The sequence below is a fragment of the Aquila chrysaetos genome, chromosome 3 (assembly GCF_900496995.4).
Source record: "Aquila chrysaetos chrysaetos chromosome 3, bAquChr1.4, whole genome shotgun sequence".
Classification (NCBI taxonomy): Eukaryota; Metazoa; Chordata; class Aves; order Accipitriformes; family Accipitridae; genus Aquila; species Aquila chrysaetos.
Window position 1 is genome coordinate 73494367 of NC_044006.1, and position 19604 is coordinate 73513970.

General features: G+C 43.1%; 1 protein-coding gene across 2 annotated transcripts in view; it reads right to left on the reverse strand.

Moving 5' to 3' along the window:
* Window positions 1–19604, reverse strand: part of OXSR1 (oxidative stress responsive kinase 1) — a 95014-nt gene that overhangs the window by 68873 nt on the left and 6537 nt on the right. For both annotated transcript variants that reach the window (XM_030008433.2, XM_030008432.2), the window contains exon 2: window positions 6762–6874. In XM_030008433.2, coding sequence (XP_029864293.1) covers window positions 6762–6874 — 113 coding nt within the window. The remainder of the gene's footprint in view (window positions 1–6761; window positions 6875–19604) is intronic.

Here is a 19604-nt window from a genome sequence, read left to right on the forward strand (position 1 = left end):
CTGGAGATCTGCTATTTTGGAAGTGCATTTATTTGCCCGCTGACATACAACTGAAGTTGAGTTAATAGGAGCAGAGATACAAAGCAGGCAAGGCTGTGTTTAAGCGACCAGCTGAACTTTCTTACTGGTATTTTCTGTTCACGTTATCACCTTTTACTCTTCATGTTTATCTGCCCCTGAGGCATGTTTCAAAGACACTTGCTCTCAAATACAAGGATGAAAATAATGCTTTATTTAGTTTTACTTCCTACATGTATCTCTTGAGTTCACGTCAACAACACAGCAGCAGTCTGCTTTTATGTGGCTACCTGCAAGTTCAGAGGAATCCAGAAAGCTGTCAACTTGGCTACCCTATTTGAAGACAATCATGACTGTAAGAGAACTGGGGAGGGAAAGCATGCCTGGGGGAAAATAAAAGCAGGTCAGATGTGATCTCCCCCTTGAATACACCAATGCTCCAACTATGGCTGGCAAAGAACTTAACTTGTAGCTGAAATCTCGAGGTATAAGGCATTAGAACTCTTCTTCATCCTTTTAAAGTAGGATTTAGAGCTCTGTTCCTACAGGCAGCCATAACTTCAGATTTTGCTGCAAGTGAAATTCTAATGGTTTAACTAAAAGGTTGTAAAACTGAGAATATTAATTCATCAGCCTTTCTAAACATCAGCAGAAAAAGCACCCATGTTCCCCTACTACAATCAACTTGAGAGGCATTTTTTGAAGGAGATGGGGAAAAGCACAGAGCTCAAAATCAGACATTCTGATCCAAATTCCATGTCTAGATTATCCAGTTCAACTCCTTACCTCAAAATGCGGCTACAGGAGATAAGACTGCCAGAATTAAAAAGGCGTTAGATTAGCCCACCCAGAGCAACAGTGGAAAAGACACAATTCTGAAAGGGATATAAAGTTTTCATCCATAAATTAATCTTCGGTGATGGGAACAAACCACCCTCGTGGCAAGTCACTCAGCAGTTGCCCATTTCAATGGCTATTCTTCAGCATCATTCAGTGGTCATCCCCTCTTTCAAAGTCCGCAGTATTAGTGACAAGGTACTGAAGGAAGCAGATGTTTAAAACTGCTACGGTGTAGCAATGCATAGGTGCCCATTTTTTATTGGTTTCAGCCACAAAGTGACCGGGCAAGTGACTGACTCATCTCAGATACAAGCAAAGCCAGCTTTACCCGCTTAGCCAACTAACATATCACTGGCCCTTATAGTTGTTCAGATCAATACCCAGTGTTTACAGTTTGACAATGCTTCAAATTTGTGATTAGTACACACAGTCAGTTGCAAACTCTGTAAAATTATTTACATGCACCATCTCATAACTCATCCACTCCAAGTGTAGAAAGACATTCTATGTTCAGGATTTCACCCACCTTTACCTTAATGTTCATACTGAACTTTACCCTCCAAAAAAATCCCCACCTTCAACCAGCACAGTAATTAAGATTTCTGTTGTTGCTGCTTTGAGAAACAGTACAACCAAGCCATACACAGCTTAGGTTTAAGTCTTCTGTAAAGCTGCAATCCCATCATGCAAGAAAACACTTTACATAGCATATCAAATAACCATGCAGAAGCCACACATTATACATTGGACTCTCTGGCGTTGACACTTACAGACTTTTTCCCCTGGAGCAAGTGTGAAGGTCCTCAGGACTGGAAATGGATTTATAATGGCAGTTCCCATAAAATGACAGGCATGGATGAAACGTCTGTACTACTTCTACAGCAGCCTGCTGCTTTGTTCCCAACAACCTTATAGTCTGCTTAATCCACTTGTAGGAACTACTCTGACAGATCAAAGCCAGTTCAATATCCTGTCCAAGTCTTCAAAAGAAGGTGTAAAACCCTATAACAAGCAGTTACACAATTATCTGCCCAGAGGGAAGACTTCTGAGTAAGCTAGGGCAGTTAACAGTTGGCTTATGCTTTAAACCAGGGAAGTTCATAATCCTTTTTTTAAATCCTATCTAATTTAACCTTCTCAGCTATAGGTTGATTTATTTAATCTCATGCAATGTTTGATCTCCATATTATTGGCAGCAAGCTCCCCAGGTTAATTCCATGAAATTCAAAACAACGGGGTTTTTTATTGCAGTTAAACTTGTTCCCTCGGCTTCCTTAACTGCTCTCTGACCATAGCAGTGGAAGAGTAGTACCTTCACTTCACTCCTCATGTGTAGACCTGTCAGGTCCAGTCCTATCAGTCTCTGGACTAGGAAGACTTCGGAGTATCTTCCTAGGAGCAGCAACACCACACCTCCCATGCTCCTTCCTGAACCCATCTCCTGTTGAATCACCCTAGGAACTAACAGGCAGCAGTTCCCCCCCAGCTGGGAAAGCCCAATGTGAAATACCCCATAGCTTATGTTCCCATCTCTGCCATTCAACATTCCTCCTAACCACTAAGCTGACAACCCACATCATCTGCTACTCAAAGCATGGAGGAAAAAAAAAAAACATCTGATGAAAGAAAGCTAACTCAGCTTTAATTGCATGAAAATGAAGCAGAGTTTGCTGGACAGAAGGGAGATTCAAAGCCTTTTAGACCAATAGCTCCTTAAAACAAGAAAACACTTGAAAAAAAGCTTGAGGCATGGTTATTTTGACACAGATGTTACACCACTGTTTCAAGGATCAGCAACAGCAGCAACACAATCAGCATCCCACAAAGAAAAAGAGAGGTAAGAGCAAAACACAGCAGTGAACAGTGTCCAGCTGTGAAACACACTGCATGAGCAGACTGTTTTCAAACACACACCAAACGCTGCATAAGTTTGTTAACTACTGTGGGTTGCAATACAAGTAAGAAGTGCAACTTCAGTAACAAATCAAACAGTCCAAGACCAATTGTACACAACACTGTATTTGACCACCTCTCCTTACACTCCACTCCCAGTCACACCAGTGAGTAAGAATCATTATAAGCTATGTTGTACTTCCCTTCCAGCTTCCCCACATGCAGTCTAGGAAAGATCTGGGAGCATTCAAAAAATGTTCAAGGAAAAATATAAAAATCAAGCACTGAAATAAATTTCTGACTAACATCACCTAATTTAGCAGCTGGGCTAGAAAGAGCCACGCCTCTGCACTGCATTACTCCTGCCTATGTTCTTTACAGCAATTAGCACTTCTGCTGAAGAGCTGAATGCCCTTGGACTTGGTTTGCTCACAAAGCAACAAAATCGGTCCTTCCTATGTTTCTGTACCCTGTAGCAGCAATAAATTAATCCATTGCATTAACCTAGAATGTCATGCAGTGTTTGCAAAGCATGCATGTTATCCCTGACCACCCACACGGCTCAAGTGTATGTTGAGATACAAGGATCAAGATCAATATAGCACTTAATCACCCTAAGCATGGCACCTCCACGAGCTAGGAGGTGGTCCCAGATTCCCTAGCCTCTGGGCACCTGTGAGAGACTGAAAGAGTTAATGTCTCAAACATTGTGGTGGGGCAAGTTCTGCTTAAAGACAAACCCTGCACAGCAAGGAACCAAGGTGAAAAGCCCATCAGCTCAGACATCAGCAACAGGAGGGGGAGGGCGTGCTGGAGGGTGCGCAGCTCCCTGGTCTGATAAGCTGTTCTGATACAAAGATCAAACAATGGCCCTGTCTGCAGGGAAGGAGAAGTTACTCCACAAGGAGAAGTTACTCCACAAACAACCCCCAAGCCCAAAGGCTCACAAACCGCTCATTAACCTGACAAGTTCAGGTGCCCACCCAAAGGAGGGGCAAAGATGATAAAAGGACACAAACTGAAGCCCCGGGCGCGCAAGCCCACTGGGACTGGACCCCTCAGCTGTCTGGACACCTCAGCTGACCGAACCAACCCTGGACCCAGGACGGTGAAATCTTTCTCTCTTCCTTTTTCTCTCTCTTTCTTCTTCTCTCTTTCCTTTTCCACAATCCCTACACCTCATCCGTTTCAAGGCATAAACCGTTGACCAAGTCTGGACTAAGAGTGGATCCAGCTACCCCTGGGCCATTCTCTGAGGAGGAGTCTGGAAAGCAAGGGGGTCTGCTCTGAACCTCGTGACTCAACGGGAGGGATCTCCTTATTCCCTGAATTGATGTATATGGTCACACGGTTTACAGAAGTAGTCCTATGCCAATTCCTGTTGTGAGAAACCCTGCCACCTACTACCACGCCTCCCCAGTTCAGTTTGCTTTTGTCATGAATAAAATCTTGTAACTGATCATTTGGTGTCGTTTCACCTTAATTTAGCCCGAGGGAATTTCTAATTAAACACAACTCCCTGGTCTGTCCAGTCTGGGTCATGACAGCACCTGCTCCTATAGAAGCTCAAAGGAAGCTCAAGGCCACTCAATCATTCAGCTAGCGGAAGAGTCACTTACTGCACATTTCCAAACCCCACTCCAAACTAACCTTCCTCTTCTTCTTCATCCCAAGAAATACAAGCGCCAGCCATTAAGTGGCATGGACACTGAAAGAGTCATAGAAGAAACAAGTCATCCTTATTGATGGCAGAACTGTTTGCCGATCTCCCTACGCTCTCCCAAGCAACATCACACTGTTTTACCCTCTTTAGTAGGCAGATTCTGGGAATAAACAAGTTTGCTTCAACAGAGAAGTCTATGGGTCTGAAGCACTGTATAAAAAAAAAATTAAAAAAGAATTTAAGCACAATTTTCCCTTTTCTATCCCACTGCCTGATGACTGGGCAGCGCTGTAACACAAGAGCATTGTCTTGACCCCAGGCAGTACATCAAAGTTTACCATAAGCTGACTATTGTGCTCAGACACCTTCAGCGCCATAGAAGGATAATGGATCTAACAAAAGCCCAAGTTCATGCTTTTAACTGCATTGGGGAAGAGGAGAAAGCAAGGAGGGGGTATAACATACCCCAGCATGAACTCATCGTATTTCTCTTTGCACTTGCTTCTTAAAACCACCGTATCTGCAGGGACTTACATTTATGTTTTTTGGAAGAAAAAAACCCTGATCCTCCAATAACAAGTAGTTGCTCAAAAAAGGTAATTAAACTGATTGGGGAAACTGCCATGAAGGGAGACCTCAAGCTTTTCAGCCTTGTAAATATTTACTTTGGGGAAGAAGCAAATATGGAGACAAGATATAAAGTAGGGAAGGTAAGAGCAGAGAGCAGGGAAATCTGCAGTTTCCATCCTTTCGGCTCTCTCACTGGGAAACAACATCCAATAAACTGACAAATTCAGAACAAACCCAGGAAAAACACTTTTTCACCCAACACATCTACCTTGGCAACCACTGCCCCAGGAAGCTACTACAGCTCAGAACGATCCTCTTCCCTCCTCCACCTCTCCATGATTTTAAGTTCAAGAATATCTAGTTCTGTACACAAGCCTGCAGAAGGACCCACACTAGATCTGGTCACAAAACTGGAAGCTTAAGAGAGCTGACAACAGCAATTCATTGCAGTCCTACCCATAACAAGAAAAATCATTGTCAGGAAGGGGTCAGCCAGAGATTTAAAATACGCAATTAGAAGTACTTATCTAAAATTACATGCCAAGTCTCCGCAGCATATCTTTCTGAACCTAACCCTTTTAGCTGAAATTGGCAGTTACTCAAAGACTAACAATCTCAATTACTACGTCACAACAATACAGTTCGGAATACAACTGAGGCAGAGCAGTACGGACAAACCACATAAAAGACTTGAAAAGAATACCAAGGGTTGGTATCAGGACAAAAAGACCAACTGTGAAGAGGGAAGAGATCTCAAACTCCTACACTAGCATGAGCCATAAGAGGATTTGAACGCAGGTCATCGTAAGAGTCCTACACACAACCCTTCACAGGCACACTAAAATGTGACAGCTTGGATAGAGCCTTTCCTCTTTACAAGAGCAGATTTGCAGATACCTATAATGAAAAAATAGCATTAGTCACTAGATGGAAACTGGAACAGTGCTTCAAGTGACTTGCTGAGGATCGTACAAGCGTAGAGCTAGCCAGGACTCCTGAATTCTGTCTCTGTTCTACTTTTTAATTGCAATCACCAAAACAAGTGCCTGAGGTAACATTACAGAAGCTGTCAAGATGCAAACGGAAAGACAGACAGGTAGGATTAAAAAAAAAAAAAAAATCCTAGAGAGTTGCTTTAAAAGGAAAGGTGGTACATGGCCTCATCTCCCTGCCTTTCCTCAACCCCTGCCAGAAAGAGATTAGTAACAAGAGCTAATTCATTCAGTTTTTCTCTTTACAGGTGAAAGGGGAAAAAAAAAAATGTAAATAACTGCAGGAAAGGTAAAGAAACCATTCCCTTGAATTTCAAAGATTCTGGAAGCATGTAGCTCTGGATCCCCCTCAAACTGCAGAGCTCTTGTGCAAGTGTGAAGCTCAGCTCTACCCATTTTAACTCTGTTCAAAACAAAGGGATTATACAAAGTGCTTAGCTCTAAACAAATAGTCTGAAGTTCTCCAACAGTTGATCTTCTTAACATTTTAAGTACTGTGTCCCACAACCAGGACAACTGAAGTGCCTCTAGTGAAATCAGTCAAGTCTCCTCACACTCACCCCACCTCAAGAAATCACAGAAACATAGAATGGTTTGGGTTGGAAGGGACCTTAAAGATCATCTAGTCCCAACCCCCCTGCCATGGGCAGGGACACCTTCCACTAGACCAGGTTGCTCAAAGCCCCATCCAACTGGCCTTGAAAGAAAGGTTGTTTAAGGCACTTAGCAAACACAGAGATTATGCTAACTGAAATACAACTCCCCAGACAATTTTGATTGCATACCAGGAGTTCATCCATGCTTGTCTGACACTTCTCAAGATTGATCCGTTTAATTGCCACCTTCTCCTTCTTTGGAGTGCAGAAGGCTGCCTGCACCACTGCAGTTGCTCCACTCCCTGTGGGTGAAAAAGACAGACAGTTAGCATCATCTTACAGGACTTCAACAGAAAGGAAGGGAGGGCAGACAACAAAATTACAAGTGCCAGTTAGTAAAGACAGCAGAGCCAGGTGAAAACCCAGTGAGGGCAACCCCAGACGCACTCTCCACTCCAGGTCTGTGCAACTCAGCAGGTCAGCTCAGCTGCAACACTGAAGTGCTGGGCTAACCAAACAAAAACAAGTGGATCTTTATGATCCCTTGCAGGGATCATTACAGCTCTGCAGACAAAAAAAACCTCCAGATTCCAGCTTACTTATAACAGAGGAGTGATTCTTCTCATGTGCTTTTAAAAGAAAGGCCACTGAGGTCACACAGACTTTTAACCTGATGTGTTCACCCAAAGTGTCGAAACAAGCCACACTCTTTGCTACCAACACTAATGAGATTTTTCAAATATTTTTATGTACTAATTGCTGTTCTCGTCTCTCCTCATTTTATGCAAAGACACGACGTAGGCTTCATTCAAGCCTGTTCAGCTCCAGTTCTCACATAGTAGCACACTGCCTCAGTGTCTGGGTTGAAAACCACAGCCAGAGAACGTTAAATTCCAACAGGGCAAAAATATCACATTTTAATGTACAGTTCTTCAAACTGCTAGAAGTAGGGATAAGAGTTCTGGATTTAAAGTGCTCAGAAATATCATATCCTTTGATATCAACAGGGGTTTGCAACAGTGAGACTTAAAATCTAGTTGATGTTAAGCCTGTATTTGTTGGCCTCCAGAAATAGTTGCAACATTCACATTTCATCAGTAGGACACCTTGTTGCTTCACCTTCTACCTTCATCTTGGTTCCCCACATTTACACACTTCACTAGAAAGGAATAAATTCAAATTAATAAAAAAGGGGGCAAGATAGGTGGAAAATAGCTCAAGAACTTCCTATTACCAATACCTAAAAAGACGCTATTAAAAATAAACCACGGCTATTTTGTTCATTATCTCGGGCATAACTCTTGAGCCCGTTTGGGCTGATGAGGGAGACAAGAACAGCTATTCTGCATTTTGGAGTAACACTCCTATTTTACCAGATTCTCCTATTCTTAACACTATAAAAACTACTTCCAGATTCTGCAATAGAGGTCAAGCACATTTTTGCAAACTATTTTTTTCTAGTACATTCAGATAAACTGGAGGCAAAAGCTTTCAATTTCATCTTCAAACAAAGGCTACTGAAGCTCCCTACAACCACCATCAGTAGCCTTCTTGCAGCAAGTTGCACCAAGTAACAGTCAGACTCGAATAAAGTGCCAGGTCGGGGAAAGAGCTTGAAATCCAGCCCCGAAAGATACAGGAAAAACCTCCATCCAGAGTCACACTGAAGTAAATTACAAAGCCCTGAACTGTCGGACTCTGCTCCTCTAACCTTCAACCAGTACCTGCTACAGTGGAGCTACAGGAATTTCACTTCACTTTATATGGTATTGAAAGTGTACCCTGGACAATAGCATCGGCTTGCCAGTTGATTCCCTGCACTTAAAGAGTTTACATTTTAATGGCAGAAGTCAGCTACGTGCAGAGCACAAAACAGCAAGGTTGCGAAAGCTGTACTATTTCATGAAGTAAATGGGTTTTTAAGAATGTCAAGAGTGAGGCCATTTATTTCTTGCACGCATATTAATTTTCAGAGACTATTCATAGCACAGGGCAAAACAAAGCCACCAGGAGAAACCTGGGTGGAAGAAAAGGATAGCAATAGGGGCAAGAATATTTACAAGGGACTTTGAAAACAAAGTTTGCTCAAGACTGTGCTTATGGCACTCAAAGGATGAGATGATGGAATAGTCTAGGCAGGCATTTAACAAAAAGAACTCAGAAAAAGCAAGGGGAGGAGGTTTTGACAGCCAAGTTCAGCTAGACTGCCAGAAGCAGGGCTGAAATACACAACATTAAGCACAGGACAAACATCCCAAAAACAAGCCTCCACATACACTCCCTGTTATCACTTTGCCCAGCAGGTAGCAGGTGCAGGACTCCAACACAAAAGCAGCAGCCCCAGCACAGAGATATTCCCACACACTGGGAATCCTGGATTGCGCTGACCTGCTCCTCTCCACCCAGTACCTGCTTCTCTCAATTTTTCTGCTGCTTCTTTGGGGGGAAAAAAAAAGTGAAAACACACAAAGTGACTCAAGATAAAGGCAGCAAAGCATACAGAAGTGGTGACGAAAGGCAGAAGTGAGTTTGCATTTCCTAGCACTGCTGGTCTCCCCCTACAGCAACAGACTTTTGGAAGTCAGAACAAAAAAAAAAACCAAACAACAAAAAAAAAAAAAACAACAAACACTTGTGCCTGTATCATTCCTTTGGAAAGAGTTAGAACCTGGAAGAAATGTTGCTGCTGACACGTTCAAAGCACCACTCTTATGATTTCCTTCTTCAGATGTCTTGGTGCACAGTAATGGAAGGAGCCTGAAAAAACAAGCCAGATGCTGTAAGAATATATGCCTGTGCACCTCAGAGGACTGTTTTGTCCTTTTCACTCTTCAGTTAGTTTTGTGGTGCATATTTTCATCTCCAAAGCTACCTGCATGATCTTTAGCAACATAAGAGCATCTGTGCCCAAAGACTGGATATCTCAGACACTCAGTAGTTTCAGCGTGTATCTGTTTCCCCCACAACATGACACACCAGGATTTCTGTGCCAGTTAAACCCAGTTGGTGTAAGCATGACTGTCAGAGATGGTTCTTACAGTCCAGACATGATACAATACCACTACTGTAGACCAAATCTTTCACAAGATGACAGTGAAGTCCGGAGTTTTATAGAAGCGACTACACAAAGAATGGCTTTATGGGGTTTTTTTGTTTTAAGATGTTACTGCCAGAAACAATAGATGCAGACTAATTAAAAGCAGGATGATGCATGCTACAGCTCCTTCCCAGTTCTCAAGCCTGCCCGATCGATGCTTGCTAGGACTTCAGGGCAAAAACTGCTTCTTACTAAGTGTTTGGACAATGCCCCAGCCTACAGGGACCTGATCTGTTATCAGTGTATGGCATTATTTGAACAGTAATGAAATCCCAAGCTAAATCCTCTGGGCGCATGGCAGGGAATCATCCGAACTCGAGACTCCTCCCGTTTAATTCCCTGCTGCTCCTACTTTTCTGGCAGCTCCCTTCAGTTCGATCACCACCTGCTCTCCCCACTCCCCCCTCTCCCACTAATTCGTCATTTCTTTCAGCTCCTCTGTAGCACTTAATTATAGAGAAACAATGAAATCTCAAAAGCGTATCAAGCAAGGATTAAGCCAAGCTGCAGGACGATGTGCCACAAGCAAGCTGCTCTTTGGTAGCAGCAGCAGCAGCGTGCCGTGCTTCTGGGACCAAACAAAGACGGGTTTCCATGCTTCTTTGAAGAGTACAGAAAACATAGCAACATGGCCACTTCAGGCTTTGCAGCCATACAATTGGTTTATGGAATTCCAAGGTGGCAAGAGAAGGAAAAGGATAGAAGCTGCAGCAAGGATGCTTAACGCATTGCTAAGTGAAAACAAGCATAGATAGAGGTGATGACAGCAATGGAGAGAAAAAGAAAAAGCCTAGCAAGGAACTTCTTTAAAGTTTAGGAGCGGGTAAAAAATACATGGGGAAAGGTGGGGAGAGAAGTGATTTCCCTAGCTGCTATGAAGCACATTCGATGAGCAGAAAAACACAAGGGTAGCTTGTGCTATGGTAGCACAACTTAAACCAACTCTCCCAGCAGACACAGATCTGCTGCGATCAGAGCCAACTGCAGTCCCACACACTGCTCAGCTGCAACACTGTGGGCAGCACCTGGTTAATGTTCCTGTGCTCAGTTCATGCTTGCTCCCCACCTCAAGACACTTTGATCAAGGTCAGTGCCGCGGCTCTTCCCTCCACCTCCCTCAAGATCAGCTTTCGGAGAAAATTCACTCCCTAGTTAATCTCTTCCAGCATAACAGCTTAGCAAAACAATGAAAACTGGGCACAGCCAAATGCTTGCTGCTTTATTCCTGAAAAGCAGGAGATCATTTTGTTGAGGGCTGGGGAGGAGGAAAGAGACCCCCAAGTGGGTATTAGGATCTGTCTAATACCCCCTGCTTTCCCTCTGTAGGCTCTCAGATAGAGTTCCAACCCTTAGGATAGCAGCTGCAAAATTCCTGCATAAGAGGGTCACGACCTGCTTTAGGAAACACTGCCTAAGGAGGAAAACATACCCTTTCTAACCCTTGCTTCTTTCATGTTTCTATGATTAAATGGTTCTTTCTGAAATAAAACCAACCTCTGAAAGGATGAAAACAACCCAAACCAAAAACTCCCCAAGCACTCAGTTACTGAAGCCTGATTTTCCACATTAACTCCTCTGGTCCCCTGGATCCATGCTCCCTGTACGTTCAGCACCCAGAGCTCCAGCCTGAACTTCTCCTTAAATTCAGATGAACTCCCCACAGCAGCCCACCGCCAGCCTTCAAGGGAGACTGGATGCCACCTCTTCTGCAGTCACTTGCTGTCACATAACTTATATGAAGCTTGCTTTAAAAAAAACAAAGAAACAAACAAACAAAAACCTCTGAGATCTCTGTTAAAGTTAATGGAAACCAATGATTTCAAGGCTACTTGGAGGAGCGGAAACACGGGACTGACCTGAAGACACAGCACATTCATACACACTTTGTTTCCAAAGATAACTGAATCTTTGCAGCCACATAAGGACATCCCAGTAAGACTGGGATGAATTGCACTGATGCCTCCTCCCAGGCAAATGCAATTGAAGCCAGAGGTCCTTTTGGCAGAGATAACTGCTTAAGCAATGGGAACAGTCATGCCAAATGGTCACAAGACAAACATCAAATCCTGGCTCTAGAACAGTATTCCCCCACCACGTGCAATGGCAATTTAAGGTAGTGACATAGAAACAGTGCTCACAAAACAGTATTGCCCAAGCTTTAAATCCATCCCACTACTGGAAACTGAGTTTCAGGTACCCTGGGAGATGTGAAAATTTCCCCTCAAGGTAACTCAGTTGCTCACAATGCTGTTTCAATCAACAGAGGACATCTTCCACAACAGTCTTGGAGCATCGGCCTTTATCTTAATGTGGTATCAAATGCCCCCTGTTAGAGAAAATACTCTCTTCCAGGGTCAAGTGAATGTTACAAGCAATTTAGGTCAGAAGGAACCTCTGGAGGCCTCTAGTCCACTCTCCTGCTGAAAGCAGGGCCAAATCCTAAGTTACATCAGGTTCCTCAGCATAAAATTCAGTCTAATTTTGAATATCTTTTAACAATAGATATTTCTACAATCTTTTTGGCTGGTCCTGTGTTTGACCACCCACATGGTAAAGCTTTTTTCCACCGCACTATCTAATCAGATTTCCCAACATCACTCACAACTATGGCCTTTCACCATGCACCTCTGTAGAGTCCAGCTTCATCTCTTCTGTAACTTCCCACTAGATAGCTGAGGACAGCAACAACATCCCCCCTTTAGCTCACTCTTCTAAGGCTGAAGAAACCCAGCTCTCCCAGCCTGCCCCCATAAGTCATATTCTCAAGTCTCCTTTAGCATTGGGCCATGCTCAGCTGAACGCCTCTGCACAACCCTGCCCTCTCCTTTCACCATTCTCCAGCACACACACAAGCTCTCTATTTTTAAGCAAGATCTGGAATCCATCCTCCACTATCTGGAGCGCAGTGCCAGAAAGCCACTCGTGACGCAGGCTCTGTTTATAATTGTGCCCCCGGGTTTTCCTCTTATGAACAATGCACACAAAACACTTCCCTGCAAGGCTGCTCTGGACCAAGCAATGGCTCTCGGGCTCCAGGTATCCAGTTTCAGGTAAAAAAAGATATAAATTCAGAACCATGTCCTGTGGGCTCTGGCATGATCTCTCAAAGGGTTTGTCTTACACCCTGCTGGCTACACCAACCAAAGAAATCACCCTGTTGTGATTAGCTGCAGAAGCAGCAAGAGAAGTAGACACGTTTGCTTCACTCCACATCTTTTTATGGGATTACACATCTATAACAACGAGCAGAAGATGCAGTCGTGGAATCACACACACACGCTAAGGTCTCTTGGTCAAGGATGCGACATTCACGGTCCTCACTCCAGATCACACAAACAGGACACCCAAAGCCCAGGAGACCTTTAATGCTTTAAAACACAGATTCAGTATTCGCGCCTGCCACTGCAGGCACAGGGACAGTAACCTCCATCTCTGGATGCTTCAACTCTTTGACAGCCTCATGCCAAAGAGCTGCGGGAGCCCTGCTCTGTGGTTACTTGTTCCAAGGACAATACAGCAATAAAACAAGAAGCTACAAGACTAGGAATAGAATTTCTTAAGCGCTCTTACAGACCACAGGGCAGATACAGATCTAATTAAACCAGACATTAAACACCAGATTGCAAACTCAGACTGATCTTGCATTGTTTGGTCCATTTGCTATGAAGGCAAAGTTATGCCTCTATTTTCTCCACCTCATTTGAGGTTTCTGGTGAGAAGGGAGCCCTCTCGCAAAGAATGAGCCTCTTCTAAAAACAAGCTAGCAAAAAAGCCTACTCTTAAATTTGTAGCCAGCTCAGTACAGGATGGGAATACCCGTTTCCCCAAGCAGGACTTGGTAAGAAGAGTCCACTGGATGTCAAAAGTCTTCTGGTGCAAGCCCCAGGATTCAGGAAGAATAAAGTTATGCAATGTTGATGGTCCTTGAATACAGTCATAGTTCTTCAAGCCATCTCCCCACTACTTGTCAAATTCCTTCTACAAAATGGAAGATGCAATCCACACTGACAATTACAAACACCAGCAATAAAACCAAAGGGAATTTGTAATGGGACTCAGACATATTCCTAGTACTGCCACAGAGGGGATGAAAAAAATCTGCTAACCCATAGTGAGGGGAAAGCTTTCACAGGAAAGTGTCATCTACTCAGCCCAGTACTGCAGGAAGAGCATTGCAAATATTAACAATGTTACAAGTGAAGTTAAAGCCCTGAGTCAGCAGAAGACCACTCTGGTGCTTCTAGCACTCCTCAGAGCGAACCCAAACAGCAAGCCGACTCCTAATGCTGCTGTTAGAAAGACTGCAAGCAACAGCGAACCCAGTAAGGGAGAATTCAGTCAGTTTTGTTCTGTGCCTGGTTGGAAAACCTGTGGGAAACTAAAGCAGCAGCAGAACAATCCATGGCCAAGATGACAAAAAAGCTACAAAATCACAAGAGTGAGCAGAGCTCCCCACGCCCCAGTAACATGGGGAGTACAGACATGCACCTACCCCCAGGAAGCTCCAAGAGCTGCACCAACACAGCCACGCTCACTCCCAGACACCTTTCCACCACTCATTCCTGATACAGTTATTCCAGTATAGCCACAGCTCAAGTAGTTTGCGATTCTGTGCAAGTTGTGAGGCCATTTATTTCAAATGGTACGCACGCACAAGGGATTTATGTTGTTAAGACTCAATTACCTGTTTTCCCCAAAGCCTTAGAATCTTTGCTCAATCATTTCGTGTTAGTACCTGCAGTGTCCAACACACAACTAATATTCCAGCATTAATCCAGCATGTTCAAAGAATTTCAGAAAATAAGAAGCAGATTTCTGAAACTCAACTATTGAATTAGAAATACAGCCAAAATATTTGAACTGCACATAAAACTTGCTGACAGTGAATTATTCACCATCTTGATGAGAGCTCTCGCTGTTGACAATATCACTGAAAACCATGCAGCATGTTCAGAGGCCAGAGGTTTCTGTCCATGTAACACAATGTCTTTCTCAGGACTCCTAATGCTTCGGGTACAGCAGAAAGCGATGGTAAGCCAGTAAAGATCACACAGTGCTGCCAGTACTTGTTTAGACATGCTTCCCCTCCAGTGGTCCATCAATACTGAAACACTCGATGCTGCAGACTTATTGCCCAGGTCTTTAATTCAGTTCTCAAACTCAAAAAGAGGAATACAAACCCATATCCTCTCACTTGTAAGAAGTCCAATATCATTTTCAGAGCCATCAGCAACTGATAGGCAATAGCCATGGCTGGGTACATCTCCCCATGGCCCCATCAAACTCTACATTATAAATAAATTACTCTTATTTCTAAGCTGTAGAGAGATCTAGCTACTGTAAACTGCACGACTCAATGCCAAGATTTCTGAGGAAAGGAAGGGGAGCCTTATGGAAATTTTCACCCCACCCCATGCTGCATTGTTCTCTCAAAACTCTTTCGATATCTCTTAGGCTCTGAACACAGAAAAACATCATCTGTTTTCCCATGTTCAGCAAACATTCAGGTTGGGAATCCTTACAGACTAAGCACCAAAGTGACAGGTTTCGAGAGAAAACGGTCAGCCTGTCAATATAACACAGGCCAGGACTGGAACGGAGGGTGAGGAATAGGGTTGGCCATGCAAAGCACATCAGCAAGATATCTGACAAAATTGTCACCAGGTCACTTTGCTGTTTCATTTCGCCAATGAACTGCTTCACCTACAGCCACCGGCTTATGGTGCGTGCAGCTGAGCCAGGCTTTCAGCTGCCTCCCTACCACCAAGCAGCGCTGAATACAGCAAAGAGCTGCAGCTGCCCAGCCATCAGACTCTATGCTAGAACAAGAGATGCAAGAAAAAAAAAAAAGACGAGAAAAAGCCACTGGTCACAGATGGTATTAGTGAAGAGAAGGATTAACAGGGACAAGTACCAGCCCATCCGATATTCTCCCCAACCTTTCCACTGCAAACACCAAAGCATGGAAGAGAGGGTGCTCGACGGTGCTGCTGCTGACTGTACACCTAGCCTCCTGCAGCCCCTAGGATATCCCAAATTAGTTCAAACTAGCATACACCCCCATCATACCTTTAAGCAGGTATGATTTAACCTGAAGCCCACCTCAAGAAAAGGACAGACGCACTACTGACACACTGGCAGTCTGCATGGAAGTGATCAGAACCTCACCAGAAAATACAAACACCCTCCAGTTGCACAAGGTGCCCTGGTGATTTGGGGAACACCTTTGAGACCATTTTCCCCACGGCAGTAACTACAGTACGCTCCAAGGGCCAGTTACACAAGTCCTGCGTGACCTGCCACATTTACTTAAGATGCTATTAGCATGCCTAAATTAGATTTTCAGTTTGAAACCAATTATATTTATTTGATTTCGTGCCAACATCTCTGGCTAATTTAAAGGGCACTGCAGCTATGCAGTGTTAATTCTACACGATGGAAAGCAGGCCTCAAACATCTCATTTCCAAACACAGCAATATTACTGGAGAAGGTTTATCCTTCCCTTTTAATCACTGTCAGTTTTCTTTATGGTATATGCAGCAATGTAAATATCATGTTGGCTGTCATCAGGTATTACCAAGGTTCAAAACACAGCCCTGGTACAGTAGCCAAGCCAGCATTCTCCTTTCTTCCCTCCCAACCTTTATCTCTGAACTCTGTCTCAAATGTAATTGTCAACTGTAGAGGATATTTTATTTGGCCAGGATTCCACTAAACAGAACAATCTGTCTGCATACAGTGCAGATGTTTGATAGTACAGAGGTTATTTTAGGTAAATAAGCTTTTAAGTATCTGATATGTCCTCTCTTCAAGGCTATTATCCTTTCTTTTCAGGGAATAGCTTGATCTAATAAGTCTTTTCTGCATCTATTAGTGTGTTCAGCACACAAGATTAGCCCACTGGTTAAAAATTACATTCTTTAACCAGATGAGTAATGAGAACCATCCTGAGCCTTAGGAACTAGACAAATAACTATGCTCAGGCTGCTAGTCCATCAGCCACTCAGCTGTTCAAATAGAGATTTGCATTGGTGAGTTGTTCAACAGGAAAAGAGTTCATGCTCAAGACACTTTTTCCAGTGAAGTACAGTCTGCTGGAAGTCAATACCAAGGTATTTCTTAGCTGTTAATACCAAGTTATTTATTAGACAGCACTTGGCATCCTCAATGACAATTTTTACTTTAGTGAAGGGATGGAACTTAACAGCCTCAGCTTTCAACTTGCTTGGTGCCCTAGCTCACAAGGTAAGAGACAGAAAGAGGTTCACAAAGAGGCCTAGGAGGTGAAGTTCTTACCAGCAAGGACATATAACACATCAAGTTTCCAAAGGACTCAATTTCCACTTGCAGGTCTTAAGGAATCACAAATCAGAGATGTTTGTAGTCAACATGTTTAAGGTTAGGAGACAGCACAAATGCCAAGCTGCAGCTCTCCCATGCCTTTGCTGGGAAGCGTCCTTGCAGATACAGCCTGAATGTAAAGCAAGCCGCGTAAGAAAAACACCGAGCTATAGACACATGCTATAAAAGAGAAGGCATTGTTACTTCCTACTGTCGTAGGGAATCCATTAAGCAGCTGTTTCATACAGCGATGACAGGGTCACACAGAGGTTTGAGTGTTTAACAGAATGTGTGCCTGTAATTCCCCCATGCACCATTTCAAACACAAGCATTCATTAATTTGGTGTAGGGATTATACAATTTGGCATCAGCTATAGCAGGGAACTGGACTCCACGACCCCGGGAGTCCTTTCTGGCTCCGCATCTCAGCAAGTTAAGTGACAGTAGCTTCCATTTTTGTTCTGAAAATTGACATAACTAAATCTATCCCTGGGGATTTTGCAGGAAAGGTGTTTACCCCATGACAAGAAGCACTGTTTTTAATTTATGAGTTTTTAAGCCATCAAGATAACCTAATATTGTGTTGCCTGCCTGAAGCTAGAGATGGCCTGAAATGCCTGACTGCTATTTCAGCTGCCCCACTTACCTTAACAGGTATCAGTTCTGAGCACGGCCACCTAATTTTCTTAAGAAAAAATATTCTGTAAATGCTTCCATCCCACAGCCATTAGCTTGCTCTCTCACTTTCCAAATGCCATCATTTTCCACTACACTCTGCACTGTTTTCAAAGCTTCCTTTTCAGAAGAGCTGGAACAAACCCTGGAACCCAAGAAAATGGACTTACAATCTCCTGAAGACCAAAAATGAGCAAGAGCCTAACTTAATCAAAAATGAAAATGCACAACCTGTCCAACAGTAATTATGGAGCTTTCATCCAATGTTTAGGAAAACTTCAGTTTTACAAAACATATGTTGAATTGCCACAATATACAATAATGACACACCCTGACCACAAGCACGTCAATACAGTTCCATGTTCACAACTAGTTTTTTAGAACATTTTCCTACTTGACAACACTCTCCCCTCTAAAGAACTGCAAAATTTGTCAATTAACTCTGCTCTAAGACGAAAGGCAACCTAAATTCTTCCACCCAATAAGCTAGCAGAGGATACCACAGGACAAGCCACATGCTCAGTCAAATCTCACCAGAAGCGAGGTGGGGTACTCAAGGTCAAAATTTCACTCTGCAGTTTTAAGTTAATTAACAATTCTGTGGATGGATGAAAAAGAAACAGAGCATCCTCCCACACAGCTTTATTAATAGCAAGGTGCTAGCAGTAAAGAGAGTAAAGTTTATGCTTAAATTACCATTCATGATTATAAAGCGGTAAAATTTTGGCAAAACCCAAGGAGAATTTACTACAGTAAGAGACGATCACTGAAGTATTTCAACTCGCACTATTCTTCTTTAACAGCTGCTCATACCTTTTCTCTCCAGGATGAATTTACTTAGGCTCGTTTCCTGTCTGAAGGAAATATCCATTTGGGAGAATGCTATAAAGTCAGTTTAGCATGAAACAGTGAAATGAAACAAAACAAGAAATTTTTCTCTCCCCCACCCCAACTCAGTAGCTCTCAAGACAAAACGGGTGGAGCAGAAAATTGAAATTTGGCTAGAAATTAAAACTTCATTCAGAAGAGCTTTTCCATATTCCCTCAAAAATGCATTTTAATTCAACTGAGTTATAAGAGTTTGAAAGTGTTCTTTCACAAGCATGCAGTACAAGCTGTATAAAACTTTCATGGATGGGAGGTAGAAGGAAGATTCGGCTAATTTGGCGATTTGGTGAGAAAGTGAATCAGTGCTCTGAATTTACTCTGTACTTCTTTCACGGATGGCATCTATGAAGCCTTTAAGACTTGAAGACAGCTGTCCCCTGCAGAATTCTCAGCGCGCAGAACCAAAGAGGTCTAAGAAATCCTTGCAAGGCATGTTACAACTCTAGTTTGGTGGAGGTTGCTACATAACCAAATTTTTTTTTTTCCAGGGTGGAATTTCTCTTAAGTGCAAGAAAAATCTGTGTTAAGCAAAAATTCTATGTGCAGTGACACACATCAGGAAACAACAATCTTTAAGAACCTTGAGGAATGGTGAAAGAAAGGACTTGAAAAAAAAAAAAGAAATTGCTGGATGTTGTAGCTATTGAGTAGGGGTGAAAAGAAATACTGGATTTTTCCTTTTTGCACTTAGATCACCACAAATCCCTACCTGCTTGTACTATGTGATGGGACCACATAATATGGTTAAAAACAAGGAATATGCCGGCTGTGATGATTAATACGAGAACCCCCACGCATGAGCAGTCTTTCAAAGCAAACTACGCACCCAGATAACCTAAGGGACCAAACTTAAGGTTGACAGAATCCCACACTTAAGGTCAGTCTCTTCGTTTGTATTCATGCACAAGAGGAACATGAGAAATACTGAAGCTGTATCATGGACCTAGTCAGGTACCTGTATCCCTGTTGTCATTTAGCTGTATTTACACCATTTGTTACAGTGATCTTGTCTGACTCAAGTCATACAAGT